Source organism: Pipistrellus kuhlii, unplaced genomic scaffold (genome assembly GCF_014108245.1).
Source record: "Pipistrellus kuhlii isolate mPipKuh1 unplaced genomic scaffold, mPipKuh1.p scaffold_m20_p_8, whole genome shotgun sequence".
Taxonomy (NCBI): Eukaryota; Metazoa; Chordata; class Mammalia; order Chiroptera; family Vespertilionidae; genus Pipistrellus; species Pipistrellus kuhlii.
The window spans coordinates 42,287,034-42,308,832 of record NW_023425584.1 but is presented as its reverse complement, the minus strand read 5'-3'; the positions used below and the strand labels follow the sequence as shown (position 1 = coordinate 42,308,832).

General features: G+C 40.2%; 1 protein-coding gene across 2 annotated transcripts; it reads left to right on the top strand.

Annotated features, from left to right (window-relative positions):
- Positions 1–595: 595 nt before the first annotated feature.
- On the top strand, positions 596–12,914 carry PCDH18 (protocadherin 18). Of its 2 annotated transcripts, none has more exons than XM_036424107.2 (4): positions 596–3,671; positions 4,416–4,501; positions 4,592–4,755; positions 10,920–12,914. In XM_036424107.2, exons 1-4 carry the CDS (start codon positions 1,197–1,199, stop codon positions 11,585–11,587), a joined length of 3,393 nt encoding a protein of 1,130 aa, XP_036280000.1. In that variant the 5' UTR covers positions 596–1,196; the 3' UTR covers positions 11,588–12,914. The 2 variants fall into 2 exon arrangements, with proteins under 2 accessions (XP_036280000.1, XP_036279999.1); XM_036424106.2 differs by having other exon boundaries at positions 4,413–4,501.
- The last annotated feature ends 8,885 nt before the right edge of the window (positions 12,915–21,799 follow it).

Genomic DNA, 21,799 nt, shown 5'->3' with positions numbered 1-21,799 from the left:
GTTCTGTTCCTTATAACACAGCCCCAAGACACTGCCCTTGCTCACAGAGAAGATCCAAGTAAAGGCGGGGTGGCGTGGGGGGTGGGTAGAGAGATGGGCTGAGAAGCATAATTAGAAGCAAGTTTTCAAATTTCATTAAATCCCTCCACCAACCAAATGCACTTAGAGGTATTGTAAGTTAAACCGGCACTTAAAGACTATGAAAAGCAAGATGATTGCCTGTTGGTGGAAGCAGAAAGCCAATTAAAAGAAACCAGAACCATTTAGAATGCCATATAAACACTGGCGACCAGAAGTTGATTTAAAGTTTTTTTGTGTGTTTCTTCTGTAATTTGTCTCCCCTTTGTCGCGGCACGCTCAGAGAAAGTGCATGCAGGAGAGGGGAGGGCGGAGGGAGTGGGGAGGGGAGGGAGGGGAGGCGCAGTCTGGGAGCTGCTTCCCACCCCGCTCTCCTCCTTCCCGCGCCCCCGGCCCGCGCCCCCCTCCTCCTCCGCGCCCCCCTCTCCTCCTCCCGCCCCCCACCTCCTCCCCAGCCGCCGCCCTCCCTTCGGGGACTCCATCGGCTCGGATTTGGAAGCTCGCTGATTGGCTGGAAGCGATTCAACACACGCCGGGCCAGAGCGCTTTGTCTGAGTTGGAGCGAAGTTGTAGGGTTTTCAGACCGGAGTCAGCGATCGCGGCTGAGGAGTCTGCAGCCGAGCGGAGGAGACCGGGAGGAGGAGACAGGGAGGAGGAATCGCCGGGGAAGGACCCGCCGCGGAGGCTGCCGCCACCCGCCACCCCGCACCCCAGCACCCACCCCGCCACCCGCCACCCGCCACCCCCGCCCTGGATGGCTCGGGAGGACGCGCCGGGAAAGCCGCGGAGGAGGAGGTGACGCTCGGATCCCGCCGGCCCCGCGGACGGACAGACAGACCGCCCGCCAGCCCAGCCCTAGGCGAGCCGAGCGCCCGACTCCATGCCCACCGCCCCGGGAAGGCGTGCCACGGTGTGTATCCCACGAAAGTTTGCGGGCGGTGCCTTGCTGCGGGGCTATCTCAGAGCCGCCTCCAAGCTGCAAGTGCCAGATGTAGCTTCTTCGCTGTAAGTTGCCGCCAAAGGGAAGTTGGGGGGAATTGCTTTGCCGCGGTGACACTCGCGTGGCGGTGAAAGGAGCCCCTTCCCTCCCCAGATACCGATCGATCGGTGTGTGCCAAATGAATGCCAACATGCACTCCAGACTCGTGTTTGCGCTCCTGGTGGTGTCCTTCCACCCCCAGGTGCTGGGCAAGAACCTCAAGTACAGGATGTATGAGGAGCAGAGGGTCGGGTCCGTGATCGCGAGGCTGTCGGAGGATGTGGCCGATGTGCTCGCCAAGCTGCCGTACCCTTACGTGCGCTTCCGAGCCATGCAGAGGGGCAACTCGCCTCTGCTGGTGGTGAACGAGGACACCGGGGAGATCAGCATAGGGGCCAAGATTGACCGCGAGCAGCTGTGCCAGAAAAACTTGAACTGCTCCATAGAGTTCGATGTGATCACCCTGCCCACCGAGCACCTGCAGCTCTTCCACATCGAGGTGGAGGTGCTGGACATTAATGACAACGCCCCCCAGTTCTCCAGACCCCTCATCCCCATAGAGATATCCGAGAGCGCCGCGGTGGGCACTCGGATCCCCCTGGACGGGGCCTTCGATCCGGATGTGGGGGAGAATGCCCTCCACACGTACTCGCTCTCGGCCAATGAGTTCTTCAGTATTGAGGTCCGGACCAGGACGGACGGGGCCAAGTATGCAGAACTCATAGTGGTCCGGGAGCTGGACCGGGAGCTGAAGTCCAGCTATGAGCTCCAGCTCACGGCCTCCGATATGGGGGTGCCTCAGAGGTCCGGCTCGTCCATCCTAAAAATCAGCATCTCGGACTCCAATGACAACAGCCCCGCGTTTGAGCAGCAGTCTTACATAATACAACTCCTAGAGAACTCCCCCGTGGGCACTTTGCTCCTAGATCTGAATGCCACCGATCCAGATGAGGGCGCCAATGGGAAAATTGTGTATTCCTTCAGCAGTCATGTGCCTCCCAAAATTATAGAGACTTTTAAAATTGATTCAGAAAGGGGTCATCTGACTCTTTTCAAGCAAGTGGATTATGAGATTACCAAATCCTACGAGATTGATGTTCAGGCTCAGGACCTGGGTCCAAATTCCATTCCGGCTCATTGCAAAATTGTAATTAAGGTGGTGGATGTTAATGACAATAAGCCGGAGATCAATATCAACCTCATGCCCCCTGGGAAAGAAGAAATATCTTACATTTTTGAAGGGGATCCCGTTGATACGTTTGTTGCACTGGTCAGTGTTCAGGACAAGGACTCTGGGCTAAATGGAGAAGTAGTTTGCAGGCTTCATGGACATGGCCACTTTAAACTTCAGCAGAGTTATGAAAACAACTATTTGATCCTGACCAATGCCACCCTGGATAGAGAAAAGAGATCTGAATACAGTTTGACTGTGATTGCTGAGGACAAGGGGACGCCCAGCCTCTCTACCATAAAACATTTTACTGTTCAAATCAGAGATATAAATGACAATCCACCCCACTTCCAGAGAAGTCGATATGAATTAGCCATCTCTGAGAATAACTCGCCAGGGGCATTTATCACCACTGTTACCGCCACAGATCCTGATCTTGAAGAGAATGGGCAAGTTACATATACTATTTTGGAGAGTTTTATCCTGGGAAGCTCCATAACTACATATGTCACCATTGACCCATCTAATGGAGGCATCTATGCCCTCAGGAACTTTGACCATGAAGAAGTGAGTCAGATAACGTTTGTAGTTGAAGCAAGGGATGGAGGGAGTCCGAAGCAACTTGTAAGCAATACTACAGTTGTGCTCACCATCATCGATGAAAATGACAATGTCCCCGTGGTCATAGGGCCCACCCTGCGCAATAATACCGCAGAAATCAACATCCCCAAAGGGGCCGAAAGTGGCTTTCATGTCACAAGAATAAGGGCAATCGACCGAGATTCTGGTGTGAATGCTGAACTCAGCTGCTCCATAGTAGCAGGCAATGAGGAGAATATCTTTATAATTGATCCACGGTCATGTGACATCCATACTAATGTGAGCCTGGAGTCTGTCCCCTCCACAGAATGGGAACTCTCAGTTATCATCCAGGACAAAGGCAATCCTCAGCTGCATACCAAAGTCCTTCTGAAGTGTATGATCCTCAAATATGCAGAATCAGTGACAAGCACAGCAAAGACCCCAGCAAGCCAGGAATCTTTGGATGTCTCCATGATTATAATTATTTCCTTAGGAGCAATTTGTGCAGTGTTGTTGGTTATTATGGTGCTGTTTGCGACAAGGTGCAACCGAGAAAAGAAAGACACGAGATCCTACAACTGCAGGGTAGCAGAGTCAACTTACCAGCACCACCCCAAAAGGCCCTCCAGGCAGATTCACAAAGGGGACATCACATTGGTGCCTACCATCAATGGCACTCTGCCTATCAGATCTCATCACAGGTCGTCTCCATCCTCATCTCCTACCTTAGAGAGAGGGCAAATGGGCAGCAGGCAGAGTCACAACAGTCACCAGTCCCTCAATAGTTTGGTGACAATCTCATCGAACCACGTGCCAGAAAATTTCTCATTAGAGCTCACCCACGCCACTCCGGCTGTTGAGGTAAGATCATACACTGCACCAATTCACTGACAAAGTAGCTGCTAGTGCACAGAAGTTGTGTAAGTGTTAGTTCTGGGGTGTTTTCTTTAATTAATAACAGTACTAACAATATGAAAATTAAGTAGAGTACAAGTTTCATTATGCATATGTAAGTACACACATCTGAGCATACTGTTTCAAGTTTTAAAGAATTTACTTGCATGTATAATATTGAAAATAAAATGAAGCTCACAAAGGACTGATTAGAATCCCCATACTTCCAAGATTAAGATACTGGAAGCAAAAATAAAAATAAAATAAATAAATGGACTTGCTTTATTGTCATACCTCCTGTGGTCTTTACAAAAAAAAAAAAAAAAAAAAAGGCCCAAACAAACAAAAACCTGAGTTGGCATTTTTCTGACATTATTTTATTTAACTGCATGTGTTAGAATATTGTATGTTAGAGAATTTTTCTATGCATTTTTATAATGGAACACTTTAAGCTGAACTATAAAGAAAATAGACTTGTATGTCATTTATGAAGGAGTCTTCTTTCAAAAAGGTGCCCGTTGTATTAGATCATTCACATCTCTCTGGGATGCGTTCAGGTATATCAGGTGGCTAGCTGCAGAGTCTGCCACAGCTCAGCACATGTAAGTGTTTAAAAGGGAGAGGGCATGTTCATTGTTTTTCCTTGCTGAAGGCTTGTGAGTACTGGGGTTTGTTTCCAGGAAACAGTTCTGTCTATTTGGTTTCCAGCAGGTCTCCCAGCTTCTTTCAATGCTTCACCAGGGGCAATATCAGCCAAGGCCAAGTTTTCGAGGAAACAAATATTCTAGGAGCTATAGGTATGCATTACTCTTGTGTTGCCTGTTACGTGTCACATAACATGGATGCTAAAGAATAAAAACTGTACGTTCCCTGATTTATCTTTCTAGATATGCCCTTCAAGACATGGACAAATTTAGCTTGAAAGACAGTGGCCGTGGTGACAGTGAAGCAGGAGACAGTGATTATGATTTAGGGCGAGATTCTCCAATAGATAGGCTGCTGGGTGAAGGATTCAGCGACCTGTTTCTCACAGATGGAAGAATCCCAGCAGGTAAGGGGGTAGTGACAAGTGAATCCTTATTTTCACATCTATTATACCAGTGAGGTGAACAATTTCTTCCATGCTTATATTCTCTTTGTCCTTGTAATCTGCACACTATTAGCAATGAATACAGACTGGAACACTTTGAAGTTATTTTCTTAAAATTCATGTGAAGCAGTTGGTAGAGAAAAGGAGTAAGCATGAAAGCTTAACAAGACAAGAAGGAAAGTCTGGGCAGAGAGGGATAGAAAACCACACTGCTTTCCTCCTTTCCCTACCCCATCCAGTACTGTCAGAGGACACTCTTGAGCAACTCTCTATAAAATTATGGGGTGGCTGTTTTCATTGAGACAGCCCATTTTGGTGCATGGTGGTGAACTTGACTATAATTTGGAGGACACATTTCCTGTGATGGGAACCAACTCACAAAAAACAGATTAAAATATACTAGGAAACGGTATACTTTGCTCACTAAAAATAAGAGAGAAAATACATCTTTGTAGGTGGTATGCACAGAGTATTTTTCACCACCTTTCATTTTGTCTACACTGGCATGCAAGAGAAACAGGAGTCCAAGAGAGGAATTGGTAAGTATACAGCTGGATGGAGGGAAGCTTAGTAAGTTATGAGCCACTTTCTCCCTAGCATCCATTCTCTCTAATTGTGCAGTAGCAACTCTCTGAACCAACTGGGTAAATACTGGCTATCATTGAAGCAGCCCTGTGACTAAAGGCTGTAATAGCCAATCAACTCCTAGGAGCACACAGATGTTCCTTTGGCTACATGTGTTTCTAAATTCTACTGAGTGTTGACCTGGTGACTGTTATTTGGTAAAGGGAAGGCAAAAGAAAGCTATATTATCTGTCTGAGTGCCATAAAACATCTATTTTCTACATACTGTATAGTTCAGTAAGAGTTTTGGGACTAGACATGTGGGAGCTTCAGAGAGCCACAGAAATGCAAGCAAAATGAGTCAATAGAAACTCTAGCTCTTGTGGTTACTGGAGTGGTGGTAGCAGTAGCTGCAGGAGACTTAGTATCAGTCACAGTAGTCACAGTAGTAGTTGCCAGTGATGTCCCCATGCTTACTCCAGGTCCATGAGTGTTCTACACTTGCACTGCTCCTCCCAACACGTGGAAGTAGGAATTAGTAACAGTAGCTCATTGTTATTACATTAATAGATAGTGCATTTCTGGCAGGATGATGGATGTATGAAAAGGACTTCTGGTTACATATAGGGCTACATGAGAGCCCATGTTTGTCCACATGTCTTTGTTGTTGTGGTTTTTAATTCATAGATTTCCTTGACCAATTTAAAGAGAAAGCTCTGGAAATATAATGGCATATAATATATAGCTTCAGACTTGCTAAAAGAGAATCAGTTTTATTATTCTTACCTATGAAATGTATAGATTCTGTGTGTGTGTGTGTGTGTGTGTGTATGAAATTGCTGAATTTCCATGATTTTATGACACTGACAGAACTTTTTAATTTTGAATATTTGATTTACCAAATTACATTATTTCATAAGGCATAAAAATAACTTCATGGGCATAATGTTAATATTTTCTTATGTGTTATTTTTTAATTATATGAAGTCTATACATTGAAATTTTAATTTAGCAGCATAGTTAAAAAGAGAATAACTACCCCTACTTATATAACCTAGCCATTTGGGGGCCTAAATGAATTCTGTGATTCTAATATCTAACCATGGTCTAATTAAAAAAAAAAAAAAAAAAGATCAAGACTTCTCTTTCACTTTTTTCCTGTATTTTCAAAGTTATCAACACCAGGTATGTTCATGACAGAAGTGTTATCTAATGCTTGAGTTAAAAAATAAAATAAAAATAAATATTAAAGAATAAAGACATTGGAGGAACAATAGGTAGCTATAAAGCCTAGATATTAGTGAGTCTTGTATAGTGACTGACTTTAGACCACTTCTAAGTTTATATTTCTTTTCAATTATATTATCATTATAATACCACTTAATATATAGGCAGCCTTTAAGAAACAATTCCATATTTACACAATCATACTAATCTAGGTCTGTAGTGGAAGAGCCATATTGCTGGTGTATGGCGTTGTATGACAACTGATTGTGTTACAGTAGATACATTTCTGCATGCCTGACTACCTGCCTCCCTGTGGGGTGTGGTGGCAGGTATAGAGTGTCAGGATTTCACCAATGATACATAAATCTGTTTTAAGCTTTACTCATGTTTCGCTAGTAGGGAAAGAAATATGCATATTAAGTATCATACAGATATAACCATTCTTTTGTTATGACCATCTTCCTGATAATACTTCATCAATTTTCTGGTTAATTATTCACCCCAAAAGCTTCTGCCAGCACATTGGGGTATAAAACTTGTGTCTTGTGAACTTATATTCCCAGGAAATATCCGAAGTAGGAAAAAAGTAAATCCACTTCTGAATGCCATTAACAGAAGTCAGTGCAGTTTTGAAAGCATGTGTATTTTTAGGCCTTAAGTGTCTTATTTCAACAATTTTTTCTACATTAAACTGTGATCAAATATAGATCATGTTATGTTGCATTGCCTGCCAACAGGGTCATTTCTGGTCATTCTTTCTATTAATTCCCACAGACATCCTGCATTCTGAGCAGTAAAATCAGCATACATTTTTGTCTGTTAGCTCATGTTTGTCAACGTACTTTCTTCCTTATTCATTCAACTTAGAACTACCGTACTATTCATATTCCTGCAAAATCTCCATTTCCCCAGTGTATCAGTTGCACCTGGGTGATGTATAAAGGCTTTTTATTTTTTGATGCACCATCCTGGTTGAGCTCATTCCACTTTCCACCAATCTACCCTCCATGATTATTTAATTCAAACAGTCCTTTTTAATTCTGAGTTCTTTTCATTTTCATGGCTGGTATCCTAGTTCTGACCTTTCCGCATGGCTGAGTTACTGTGCAAGCATATGAACTGATATTCTCTCTCTTTAGTAACTCTTCCCTTTGCTAAATCTTTCATAGAGTTTGAACACCTTTTTCATAACATTTTAATTTGTATTTTTGGTTCAAAATCAATAATTTACTTTTTTTTTTTTGCCCAGCAACCTCTATGAAACCTACTTATCTTGGCATTCTAAAGTCAGTGAAATCCACTCCTAGTTTATTAACTCTCAATTTTGGCTTTTTTGGGGTGTCTTTTGCAATAGATAGGGCCATCTCTTAGTATACATTACACACCAATCCTTCGCTCATGGGCATTTCTACCTAAAACACTGACTTCTCTTCACTTTGTCTATCATCTCTCAAATTTTGTTTCATGTTTCTCTTTAACGACTTTAACCTCTATGTCCACTATTTTTTCTTTTCTTGACATGCTCTCAGCATCGTATTTTGGCACTCTTAATTGGACATTCAGGGCCCTGCTTGCTACCCTTGACTCAGAACTACATCTGAAACCACGTAAGGACACATGGAAAAGGCTCTTCATGAGTAACTGATTGTTCATGCACTAACGAATGGCTCCGAAGAAGTTAGGCACACATTTTTGTCTTCTAGTATTTGATGCTTACCTCCTGCTCTACCTATAAGTACAGTACAGTGATAAATTAGATAGTCACATAATGGGAAAGAAGAGTTCTGTTTGCCTCACGTCCTCCCCTCCCCTCCAGGAGAAATTGCACCACCTGGCAAAGCTTTAAAGGAAGGACAGAAAGATGAGCCAGTTACACCACTTTCCAACAAGTCCTATTCATTGGACTGGTATGGGACCTCTCTAGCACTGAATTACATGTGCACTGAAAATGTTTCAAATAACTGAGTCTCCAGGGAAAATATTGAAAATGTCAGGGGAACTGAAAAATGCCCTCTTCCCAACCCTGCCCTTCTACCTCCATTATTTTTTGCCATTTCTTCCTCCATGAAATTTTCTTTATCAGTTTTTCATATTTCCTGAATTTTTAAATTTGTGTTAATTTACTATTTTAGAAGTAAAGCCCCATTTATTGCGAAGTTATATTGTAAAATAGCATTCCCTATTTTAAAAACACATACCCTATGATGAAAGTAATTTGTAAACATAAACTATCATTTTAATTACCCAGATTGTATTCAGGTTTCTAGAAATTTGCTCATACTCAGGATTCTTAGAAGCCTGTGTAATTTTTATCTCCTTTGTCATTAAACATTAAAATAAAATAGCCATTCGAACAATTAAGCCCTTACCACAGAGTTAAAGGCCAGGAAAATAAATGAAAGGTGTCATCAGACCTGTTTTCCTTCTTTGTAAACAGGATGTGAATAAGACAACGTAGCTAAGTCTCCTTTCCATTTTCAGAGACCTAGGGAATGAAGAAAACATTTCATTACCACTGCTTGGAAAACCTCACTGCTATTAAAGTATTCCAGTTACTTTCAACTCCCTTTGGTTTGTCCACATTAATTGCTGAACAATAGTTGGTATTTTCAAGTTGTAAAAAGGCATGAGGTTAGCACACCTAAACATGCTTTTATTCTTAAATCATCCTTCCTCATGTAAGCAACTTTTCTTCATAGCAAAGTTACACAAGGATTCTCAATGTTTGCCCTCTTTCTCTTGGCCCACATTGACTCCTATGGAATCAGTAGTCATACTATCTCTGCATTTTCTTTACTTCATTTGTATTTTCAACTTTTTTAGCAACCACACATTTTTTTTCTCACTCACAATACTTGCTCTTATTTTCCTGGATAAATATCCAGAAGTGGGATTTCTGGATAATATGGTAGTCCTATTTTTAATTTTTTGGTGTACCACCACTGTTTCTCACAGTGACTGCACCATTTTTGCATTTCCAACACAGTGTACAAGTGTTCAATCTCTCCTCATCCTAATCAGTACTTGCTATTTTTGTTTTTTATAATAGCCATCCTGACAGGTTTGAGGTGTAATGTCATTGTGGTTTTGAGTTGCATTCCCATGATAATTAGAAAATATGTAGTGAATGCTTATTCTCTGCAGACACTTTACACAGTGCTAAGGATGCAGCAATAAACACAATAGGCAACTTGCTTCCTCTGACAAGATATTTGGCATTGTTCAAGAGTCATCCTTTTTAGCAAAAAATTTCAGGAAGAGAAATATTTCTTAAGTAGCCAAATCTATAGAATCATTTCTAAATATGTAGGTATGGCTGATAATGGTCCAGTTTTCATTCAAATTTAAGAAAACTACTTTAGATCTTCTGCATTCTGTCATTTTCTCTAAAATAAAAACTGTAATATTAAAGAGACCTTATTGTCACTGAAAGAGATAGATGATTTTTGGACTATAATTGACATCTTCATATTTTCTGGTTGTTATATAGTTTAGTTATTGTATTTTCCAAATTTAGAGATTTTTCTGCTTTTGTCATCATCTTTTCTTTCTATGAGTGTGGTCACTCACATTCCAAGAGGACATCATAACAGCTGGAAGAACTAATCAGTGGATTTTTTATATTCTTCACCTTTTGATGACTTTTCCATCTATTTGATTTTCAAACCAGATGTCTGGTAGTTGCAGATAATTTGCACTGCTATTTTAAATAAAAAGTCAATAAATAACCCAGGAAACCTTTAAGAGAGATCAATAATATTATGACCTGATAACTCACTATCTTCTCGATGCTTGCATTAAAGGTAAAATAGGCCAGATAGACCTCACTACCTAGAGAGCTACTCAAAGGTATTACTTGAGGATTATCGGGTTGCATTATGAAGTTATGGATTTCCCCTTACAGCTCTGGTGTTCTTTAGAAGTTATGTTCAGCAAATATTTCATCACCCACACCTTACCTTTTCAGTCATTCTCATGCATAAGTTGTCAATCCATTTTCTCATTACTTGAGTAGCAGAAATGATATTCCTGAGAAATAGAGGAGTCCTAATCTTCCTTTTCTTATTGGATGAACAAGAAAAAATATATATATGCTGGGTCCATAAAACTAGCATTCAAATCAAAGCCATAATTATAGTTCATCTAATGTGTAAAATAATGGGTTGATATCAGGGTAGTAATTTAAACTGTCTATATATATATATATATATATATATATATATATATATATATATATATATTTTTTTTTTTTTTTAAGTAAATACATTTTGTCCCCAACATTTTTAGTGATAGTAAGTGTACTCATGAATCCCCATTGTTTCCCTTGAGAGCAGCCATGAGGCTGTGCACGGAGGAGTGCAGGGTCCTGGGACACTCTGACCAGTGCTGGATGCCACCGCTGCCCTCGCCATCCTCTGACTATCGGAGCAACATGTTCATCCCAGGGGAAGAATTCCCAGCGCAGCCCCAGCAGCAGCACGCACACCAGGGTCTTGAGGATGACGCCCAGCCTGCGGAGTCCGGGGAGAAGAAGAAGAGTTTTTCCACCTTCGGGAAGGACTCCCCCAAAGAGGAGGACCCTGGGGACAAAGGCACGTCATCTCTGCTCTCAGAAATGAGCAGCGTGTTCCAGCGTCTCTTACCCTCTTCCCTGGACACCTACGCTGAGGCCAGCGAGGTGGATAGGTCCAACTCTCTGGAACGTCGGAAGGGACCTCTGCCAGCCAAGACCGGGGGCTACCCACAGGGTGTGGCGGCCTGGGCGGCCAGTACGCATTTCCAGAATCCCACCACCAGCTCTGGGCCCACCCTGGGGACCCACTCCAGTGTGCAGCCATCGGCTAAATGGCTGCCGGCCATGGAGGAGATCCCCGAAAACTATGAAGAAGATGATTTTGACAATGTGCTCAACCACCTCAACGACGGGAAGCACGAACTCATGGATGCCAGTGAGCTGGTGGCCGAGATTAACAAACTGCTTCAGGATGTCCGCCAGAGCTAGGAGGTGTGGGTCAAGCGTTTTGGTTTCCAGGTACATGGAAGCAGGGGACGGAGAAAACCCTGAGAGAACTGGCATTGCCAAATCGTTGCATTTATCATAAATGTGTCTGTGTATATTGAATATTAAATACTGTATTTTCGTATGTACACAATGCAAGTGTGATGACTTCAATCTGTATTTTAAAAATACATTTGTACCTTATATTTATGTGTAATTTAACAGACAAATTTTATTTTTTTACTCCCATGACAAACATGTCTTTCCTAGTCACGTAGGAAGTAGCCACTGTTCAATTACGATATACTATTCAACCATAAAGTATAAAGACACTGCTTAGACTAGTTACTTTGGGGAAGAAATTATTATGCCGTAGGAACAACCCCACTAAAGCATTATAGAATTCTTACTTCTATTAAGGGATCCAACTTCTTTTTCAATACTTTTTTATAATTAAGCATCAATAAAGATGTTAAACTTTTATTACTGTTGTTATTATTATTTTTACTGCTCTCTGCTAGTTCTGATAGTTCAATTCTCACAGCAAAATTGAAACATGAGGTGAAATGTTATTTCAGAACTAGGCAGTCTCTTTCACAGTCAATAATGAAAATAGAACCAGAGTCAATTTTTCCTAACTCCCAGGCCCCTGCTATTCCAGGAGATCATACTGGCCTGTTCTTGAGAATATTTCCCCTAAAGTGTTATTGTCTATTTATAATCAAAGTAAATGATGAATTTCATTCCATCCTCAAGAGATGTGCTCCAAGGAAATGGACTCTATCCTTTAAATGGGTAACCGTATGTATGTATTCTAACAGCATGAAGTATTAATGGACAAAGGCAATTATGTCAGTATCCCTCGTGGGGTAGTAAATGTAATTGATTTATGCTAAAACTGCTCTATTTGAATCTTCCCCTCTCCGTTCACAATACTTGAACATTTTTATCTTTGCAATGTTGTTGTTGTGTTGTTGTTGTTGTTGTTTTTTTGCTACAGTATTCACTTTTAGCTTTTGTCTTCAGTGCATGATCTTATATTTTTGCTTTTATATTTAGTATAAGAATGTTTATAAAATTACATTTTTGCTATTGCAATTCTGTTTTATTTGTTGTGTGACAAATGGCAAACTATTTATTGTGCTGTTATCTCTCTGTGTGGAATGCTTTGGTAAAAGAGATCGTGATTATGATTGTTCTCATTTATGACCAGGTTTCTATTAGTGTTATTTCCATGAATACACCATCTTGATTGTACTCTCCAAAAAATATTACTGTCAATGAAAATAGAAGAAAAAAAATAAAGAAAAGCTAAAGAACTGTCCATAAATCAGAGTCCTATTCCTATATATATTTATGTTCAAAAGCTTTGCAGGAAGCATATCCTTCATGAGGAGATAATTCAGTGTTAGGTTTTGAATGATATGGAACATTCAGCCCACAGGTGTGTCTCAGTGTTTAAATTTGACCCATGAACCAGGAGGCCAGGGCACATGCCTCGGTTGTGGGCTCAATCCCCAATAGACAGCTATCAATTTTTCTTACCGTTGATGTTTCTATCTCTCTCCCTTCTCTGAAATCAACTAAAAAAAAAACCCTACACATTTAATTAAAAAAAAAAAAAGAACATTCAGCTGGCTTGGCTAACAAGAAAAACGCAATGGAAAAGGATTGAATTTGAGACCTGTAATGGGAATTAAAAGAGTCTACAATATTCCCAGTAGATTAAATAATTTAAATGCATTTGAAGTATAAAGAAAATGGAGCAATCATATAGTAATTGCTTTACCACTTTTTAAATAAAAAAATATGTCTCAGAACATTTTGTACTAAGTTGTGTTGGGGGGGGGGAAATGTACTCTTACAATGTTTCTGTGGGGAAGAAAGAAAATTTACCCTCCAAGTTCTTTCAGCTAGTCTAATGATTAAATCTATATGAGGTTGATTAACAGGAGAAAATGATCAAATGTAATTACATATGTGTGCTTGGGAACCTCATATACATAATAGGCCCAGAGACAGAAAGGAAAAATAAGGCATATGTGACATTCTGAGCTCCAGATGAGGGAAAGCTTGTTGGGTCATTATAGGATGATAAGAACAGATGTGTTGTAATTAGTAGTTCGCCCTGCCACATAGATAGGTCCCCAAAAAACGTTATATTTAATAATCTCTTACTATGGTATGGGAAAGACCCCTAATTCAAATTCTTCTAGTAGTTGGGGTTGGGGTTGCAGGTGGGAAAACAGAAGTTTCTCTTGAGCACACTGCGACTCAGTTGCCTTTAGTTAAAAATAACCCACATTCTGAAACGTAGCATTTCTAAGAGATGAAAATATTATCCTCATCGCCTTCCTAGTGGGAATTGAAATACCAGGAAAGTAGAATAACCTAAATGTGGTTAGGTAGTTCAGATATTTTAATTTTCAAGTGACTACCAACCACATCAAATAGATGTGTTAGGTCTTTCAAAGGGCACATTTTACCTCTTTATAGGGGGGATTGCAATTTCACTTGAAATTTTCGTTTATTTTTCAGTAGATTACACACACAAATGCTAACCACATTTAAAGACATTCTGACTTTCAAATCCACTCTTTCAGCACACATTATCATTTAAAAAAGACTTTCATAATTGTTCTATTCTTAAAGCACCAACAATGATTTAGGAAGCAACGCTGGAAATCAATGTTTATGTGAAGCACAAGAAATGCAGTGTTATTTCAACACAAGAGCTTTGTATACTGCCCATATAGTAAGCATTCCATGTCTCACACTACTTTCTGCTTCTCCACTCTTCTCCATGCCCACAGGTTAAGGGATATTAGTGTAAGATGTTTGTTTTTCACTGCTGTTCCTTTCACAGGTAATATTATCTCAGTGAAAGCTGGAATGTTTGTACTATCATAGCAACCTAACCTCTCTTCACATTTACATGGCCTCTTCTTTGATATCACACCCCTCCTCAGATTCAAACAACCAAAAAGCACTAAATCAGAGAGATTCTTTTCTCGTTCATTAGTTCTTTATCTCCTTGGCCACATTCAATTCCTTTAAATGTTCTTCAATGATAATCATTTACTAAGGGAAGCATTTTCTAAAAATGTAATTCAACACCTAATCTATGGTTAGCCAATCTTCCCTTTAAGTGATTGTTTATAGTATGATTAGATTGTTTATGGGATGATTAGAATTATTACAAGTTATTAACTTTGCTATTCTCTTTTATCAATTCTTTCCTTCTTGGTATTTAACAGATAAGGCCTATAACTTTATTGATCATTTAAATTATTCTACTTTCTGTCACAGATATATAAAATTGACCACTTACCAATAGATAACTATTAAGGCAAAATATGGGTTACTGTTCTGTTGGTATCACAAAGAACAGTTGGTAGGAATAAACTTTAAATAAAAAAAAAAGAATTTATTTTAAAAATTAGTTGTGTGGGTGAAAAAATGCATTACCTGACATAGCATCTTTCAGTCGTGAATGAACTCAAAGGACTTAACCAAGACAGTTTAGGAAATTTGCCAAACTATTGAAAAGATTTTGATGTTTCCATTCTAATTCAATATATCTGAAATTAGCAGTATCACATCACAGTATCAAAGAGTAGAGACACAATGAACTCTGGACTGGCAATAAACATTGCTTTATAAAATTAAATTCAAACCATACAAAAGTCTTAAAAAATTATGTTGAGTTTTAAAAATAATAAAAACAGTGAAGGCCATTCAAAAGAACCAACAGATTCACCTCCTTAATTGTAGGCTCAGTTTTTATAAAACAACATAATTTTACATGCATATGTTGTCTTTTATATATTATAAAATCATAAGATGCCCTACTGATTATAATTATTTAATATACTAGGATGTCTAACTTTGAATAAAAAAATAATAATTCTCTATGGCTACATAGTTTTAATTTAATAAATTAGTCTGAAATCCATTTTATTCATTTTAGTTTATAGCACAAACCGGTCCCGGCAGTAAGTCACTTTTTGAAATAACTGAACAATATCTAAAGTGCTGCATTATGATTGTAGAAACATTATTGGCCAAATTGTGCTTTCATTGTTCATGTGTGTAACTGAGCTCATAGCAAAGCATACATACATACATACACTGTATGCCAGAAATAATAGGACCTTTAATGTAATCTAAACCAAAAAACTATTGAACAGATACACACAGTATAATATATCTGAATGTGAGTGCATATACTTCTCATTAATTTATATGTTCATTATATTCTAGCTTATACAATTTGTAGAGCTGTTAAAAGAATTATATGGGGAGCTGGCATTGCAAAAATTGCTGCCAAAATTTACCTACTTCCTGACTTTTAAAATTGCAATGCCACATACTACCCTTCTTCTTTAAAATAATAGTTTTCTATTTCCTTTTATGACTTCTGCAAGTTGCTCCTAATTCTTGTTTGCTTTTTCAGGTTTTATCTCTTCAATTTATTTATTTTATGATACTCCTCCTTGGTCATTTATACTACTGTCCACATTTTATAGGAGTCTCCTCCACATTTTTGCATGTGTATAGTACTTCATATAACCACCTAGATTTTATCATTTTTGGGGTATGTTTTCTTTGTTAGTATGACAGGGATTATGTTTTTGAGATATGAAGCTAATAACTTTTCAACCTTCATTTCTTTTGTTCTATATTTTAAATCAAAGGTTTTTGAGTGCTTAGGGAGACACCAGTGTAGAGAACTTGAGTTACTGAGGGAGGAAATTGTGTTGTTATTTTTTAAATATGTGTATTTCTAACTGAATATGTTAAGGGTCGAATTGGGAAAGGTGATGTGGAAATTTTACTATAAGCCAAAGTGAAGTGCCAGAAAATGAATATTAAGAAAGGGCTGTTGCCACAGAAAAAGATAACTTAGGTAATTGCTGAGAGCATAAAGCACCAGAGGTAAGTAAATTGGGAAGGGTACAATATCGGATGTCAGTGTCTTCATTATTCCCACCTCCAGTGCTCTTTAAAATAAGCTGCAGAACAAAGCAATGCTTTTGTGGAAGATGTTTCTCCTTTTTCTGTCATCCCCTCTACCCTCACCCCCCGCAGAGGAGCGCGCACATGGAAGGAGGAGGTGCCCAGGTGTGGGCTCTGGGGTAGCAGCTCACCTCCTCACTGCCTTTGAATGGCCTATCGAAGATTCAGACGTTTTCCCTCCCCCAAATGGGGAGGAGCTGACATTATAAACTGTATTACATTTCAGAGTGCCTTTATCTAAATAAAGATAGGCTTTCTAAAAAAGCTCTATTCTGGTTCAGGCCAGTGTTAGATTCATAGCAAAATTGAAAGCAAGGCACATTCCTGTTTCATTTAAAGGCACATTCTGCACCTTAAAGTAATAACCACAAAATGTTCCAGACAGAGGAAGCCCAGACTTTTCCTTTGGAAGCGGACCTTTTGTGTTAGATAGGGTTTTAGGTTCCAAATAATCTACACAACTTCCAGTAAATCTTGTTACATGGGATGTAACATATCACCAAAAACGCAATTAGGAATGCTTCATGGGTTCTAACCAGAAAACATATTTTGCCAGTCCATGCCTTATAATTTGGATCTCTTCTGCAAAGTCTTGCTTAGGGGCTGTCAGTGCAGATTTTGTGAACTGCCTGTACAGATTTGCAGTAATTGCTGAGAGTGTATGGTTGCAAATACATGAGAATGTCACTTAGAAATGAACAAAGTATCCTTGTAGGAACTAAATGATACAAAAAACCAACTACTACAACTAACTGAGTCCTTCACTTCTTTTTCTCTCTTCCCTTTATCCTTGGTGACATCTGAGTAAAGGAGCAACATATAAAATATTACTCGCCTTAGGTGATTTGGCTCAGTGGATAGAGCATCAGCCTGCAGACTGAAGGGTCCAGGGTTTGATTCCAAACATGCCTGGATCGCAGGCTCAATCTCCAGTAGAGGGCATGCAAGAGGCAGTTGATCAATGATTCTCTCTCATCGTTAATGTTTCTATCTATCTCTACACCTCCCTTCTTCTCTGAAATCAAAAAAATATATATTTTAAAAGCAACATTCCTTAATTCAACAAATATGTTTATATACACACAATACACAATACACACACACACACACACACACACACACACACGGCTCAGTGCACAAATTCGTATACCTTGAAAGGAGCTGTGGGCCATGAGGCTGTGGTAGACACAGACTTGGGTCTTGCCCCATCCTCTGCACCCCTACCCAATCCCTCCCACCACAGCCCCCTGTCTGCTGGATGCCCCACTCCCACCATCGCTGCTCCCACCACGCACTGATGGCACCAGCCCCACTCCCACCCGCTGACTGCATGGAGAGATTGAGGCCAGTGCCATCGGTGGGTGTGCATGACAGCTGCTGCCCCAGTCAGCCCTCAGAAACAGGGGGAAGTGGAGAAGCCCTCAGGGGTGATCAGGGTCAAGAGCCACTCACTGCACTCGCTGATGGCACCAAGTGATCAGACTGGCACCAGGCACTGGCAGTGAGTGTGAGTGGCGGCTTTGGTGCAAGTGGGGCCAGCACTGGCAGTGGATGCAAGCTCCGGGTGGGACTGTGGCATGTGGGAGCAAAGAATTTTCAGTAACCACCAGAGGCTCGCTGCAATGACAGTGACCAGCGCCCTGTCTTGGTCTGGCACCCCCGCTCACCTGCTCCAACATCTGCTGAGGCCAAGGCCTGCCATGTTCTGCACACTCCCCCTGGGGGTCAGCACACATCACAGCGACTGTTTGTTTGGTTGTTTGGTTGTTCTGCCATTTGGTCTATTTGTATATTAGCCTTTTATTATATAGGATAATATTCACTAAATGGCTAGATTATTATGACCACCCCATCACTACTTCATTGGGCTACCTTTTGCCTTCAATACTGCAGCGATTCTTCTTGGCATTGACTCCACGAGATGTTGAAAGGTGATTCAAGGAATCTGGCACCATGCATCATGAATAGCACTGTCCAGTTCTGTGAGATTTGATGGTTATGGGACCAGCTGCCTGATGGCTTTTAACGTCGTCCCACAAATGCTCAATTGGATTGAGATCTGGTGATTGTAGGGGCCACCTAAGCAAGGTAAAGTCTCCCTCATGTTCTTGAAACCACTCCTGCACAATATGAGCACTGGGGCATGACACATTGTCTTGTTGGAAGAAGCCATCTCCATTGGGATACACCATCAACATGATAGAATGAACTTGGTCAGCAATGATACTTAGGTATTTTGTGCTATTCGGACTTTGTTCTACATGAATTAAATGACCCAAATCATGCCAGGAAAACATGCCCCAAACCATAACACTGCCCCCACCAGCTTGAAGGGTTGTACTCATGCATGTGAGGTGCATGATTTCATGCTATTTCCTCAAATTCTCACTGCCATCTACATGATGCAACTGGAAACGTGATTCATTGGACCACATGACTTTTTTCCCAATGCTCGATGTCTCATCCTTGTGCTCCTGTGCAAATTGGAGATGTTTTATCTTGGTGAATGCAGACAGCAAAGGTGTTTGAACAAGACTTTGGCTTCCATATCCCATACGATGCAGTGTACGGCTAATTTGCCTACAAACGTCAGGTGGTCATAATAATCTGGCCACTCAGTATATATATATATATATATATATATATATATATATATATATATATATATAAAATGCACTATAGCGGGTACTGTTTTAGATGTTTGAAGTACACTGATGAAGAAAACAGACAAAAAGAGATGAAGACTACTAAATACCTATTAGAATGTACAAAATCCTGAACATTAACAATACTAAGAACTGATAATGATGTGAAGCAATGGGAACTCTCATATATTGCTGGTGAGAATCTAAAATGGTACAGCCATTCTGGAAGACAGTTCAGCAGTTTCTTACAAAACTAAACATACCATCCAGCCATTGTGCTCCTTGGCCTTTACCCAAATGAGCTGAAAACTTATGTCCATACAAAGACCCTGCACACATGTTTAGAGCAGCATTATTCATAGTTGCCAAAACTTGGAGCAACCAAGATCCAACTTGTCATTCAGTAAGTGAAAGGGGATACATAACATTTTAACATCATCTTTGGTCTATCCAGACAATGGAATGGTATTGCCCCCTAAAAAGAAATTAGCTATCGAGCCATGAAAAGACATGGAATAAACTTAATTGTGTATTACTAAGTGAAAAAAGCCAATCTGAAAAAGCTACATACTCTATGATTGCAACTACACGTCATTCTGGAAAATGCAAAACTATGGAAACAGTAAAAAGTCCAGTGGTTGTAAAGGTTCAGGCAGTAGAGAAGAATAGACAAAGTACAGAGAATTTTTAGGGCAGTGAAAATACTGTGATTAACACTCTAAGGAGGGCTACGTAGCACTAGACATTTTTGAAACCTGTAGCATGTATGACACTGAGTGAACCCGCTTCCAAACTGCGGACTTTGAATGTCAATGTCAACTCATAAATGTAACATTCTGATGAAGCATATTGTTAATAGGGGGAGTTAGGGGAGTGTTGCACCTGTGGGTTCAGGGATATGTGGGAAATCTCTGTATCTTCCGTTCAATTTTGTTGTGAATCTAACACTGCTCTAAAATAATAAAGGAGAGAGAAAGAGAGAGAGAGAGAGAGAGAGAGAGAGAGAGAGAGAGAGAGAGAGAGAGAGAGAGAGAGAGAGAGAGAGAGAGAGAGAAAACCAGCAGGGAGAGAGCACTAGGCCTTAACTGCCAGGACAGAAGGGGCCACACAGAATAACATCAGGGAAGGCACACAATTCACATCAGGTGTAAAGAGCAACAGCAGAACAGTGATGATCGAGGCCTGCTTTGTTTACCAATACACCCCTAGTGCCAAAAACAGTAGCAGGCCCTTTATTGCTGAATATGATTACATGTTTTTTCTTGAACCCATTGCTTCCACGGAGAAATAGTGAGAGAAAGAAAAAGAATCTACATTCTAAAAAACGGAGTTATTACCTAAACATACTTAGTTTTAACCCTCAAGGAACTAAGCATAAAATAAAATTCAATGTATTTTTATCAGCAATCGGAAATGGAAATTGAGAAAAACTGAGAACAGATCTGAGTGCATAAGTCTATTTTTTTTCTTTTAAAGTCTCTGTTTTAAAAATATATATAGTTTACCGATTTTCCACAGAGAGGAAGGGAAAAGGATAGAAAGAAACATCGATGAGAGAGAAACATCAACCAGCTGCCTCCTGCACACCACCTACTGGGGATGTGCCCGCAACCAATGTACATACCCTTGACTAGAATCTAACCTGGGATCCCTCAGTCCATAGACCGCCGCTCTATCAACTAAGCCAAATTGGCTTAAGCAAGTCTATTTCTTTTTTATTTAGATATTTGGAATATTTTGCTCTTTTCCTTGGGTATTTATTTTCTAGATCAGCAATCAAAATCTCAAAGTGAATGTTCCATAGCCACCCCTTTCTGGAAGTATAACTTTAAATAAGCCATATAACAAGTGGGCATTGATTTCTCCATACCCATACTACAACATTCTTATAGTAAAACCACTATTCTCCTCTAGCGAAACAAATAATGAAACCTTTAAGTTATAAGAGGAAAATGGGACAATTTATAACAGAAACAATCTGTTTTATTTTGCCATTTTTCTGCAGCAGAGTGCATCAGCTCAGGTGTAGATATGGAAAATTAAATAGTAAGTTTCTTCCCGAACTGAGCTTTTTACCAGATGGATTGAAAGGCAAAAATGAAAAAAGAAATTATAGTTTACATTGGTATTAGCTGGTAACAGTTGGGGGGGGGGGGAAAGCTCAAAATGATAACTTCAGGTTTCTACTAGTGTGATAGTCTTACGTGAAGGTCATTTGAGGATCAGTCTCATGGAGACTCATCATTATTAAGCTATCATTTCCAAGGTTTGGGAAGGATCTCCTTTTCCTCTAGACACAGGAAAATGGCCACGAAGTAATGCAATTAAAAGGTTATTAGGAATCAGGCTGAAAGTGTCTTATTTAATTCCACAAATAGCTCATTGGCTACAAGCAGCCACATGGCCACAAGGGGAGGCTGTGGAATGCTGGTTGCTGTGCTTTGGTGAGCAGCACCTTCTCCACCACACAATCTTTAGGAGTTCCACACTCTCAAAAAATAAGTACAAGTCATTTAGACAACTTCTACCGTCATCCTCAGTTTACTCCTCA

Excerpts from the sequence above, each read along its gene's own strand:
- PCDH18 (XM_036424106.2), top strand. The coding sequence starts at position 1,197 with ATGAATGCCAACATGCACTCCAGACTCGTGTTTGCGCTCCTGGTGGTG. Across the intron at positions 3,672-4,412 it reads ACGCCACTCCGGCTGTTGAG|CAGGTCTCCCAGCTTCTTTC; the intron begins GTAAGATCATAC and ends TTTGGTTTCCAG. Across the intron at positions 4,502-4,591 it reads AAATATTCTAGGAGCTATAG|ATATGCCCTTCAAGACATGG; the intron begins GTATGCATTACT and ends TTATCTTTCTAG.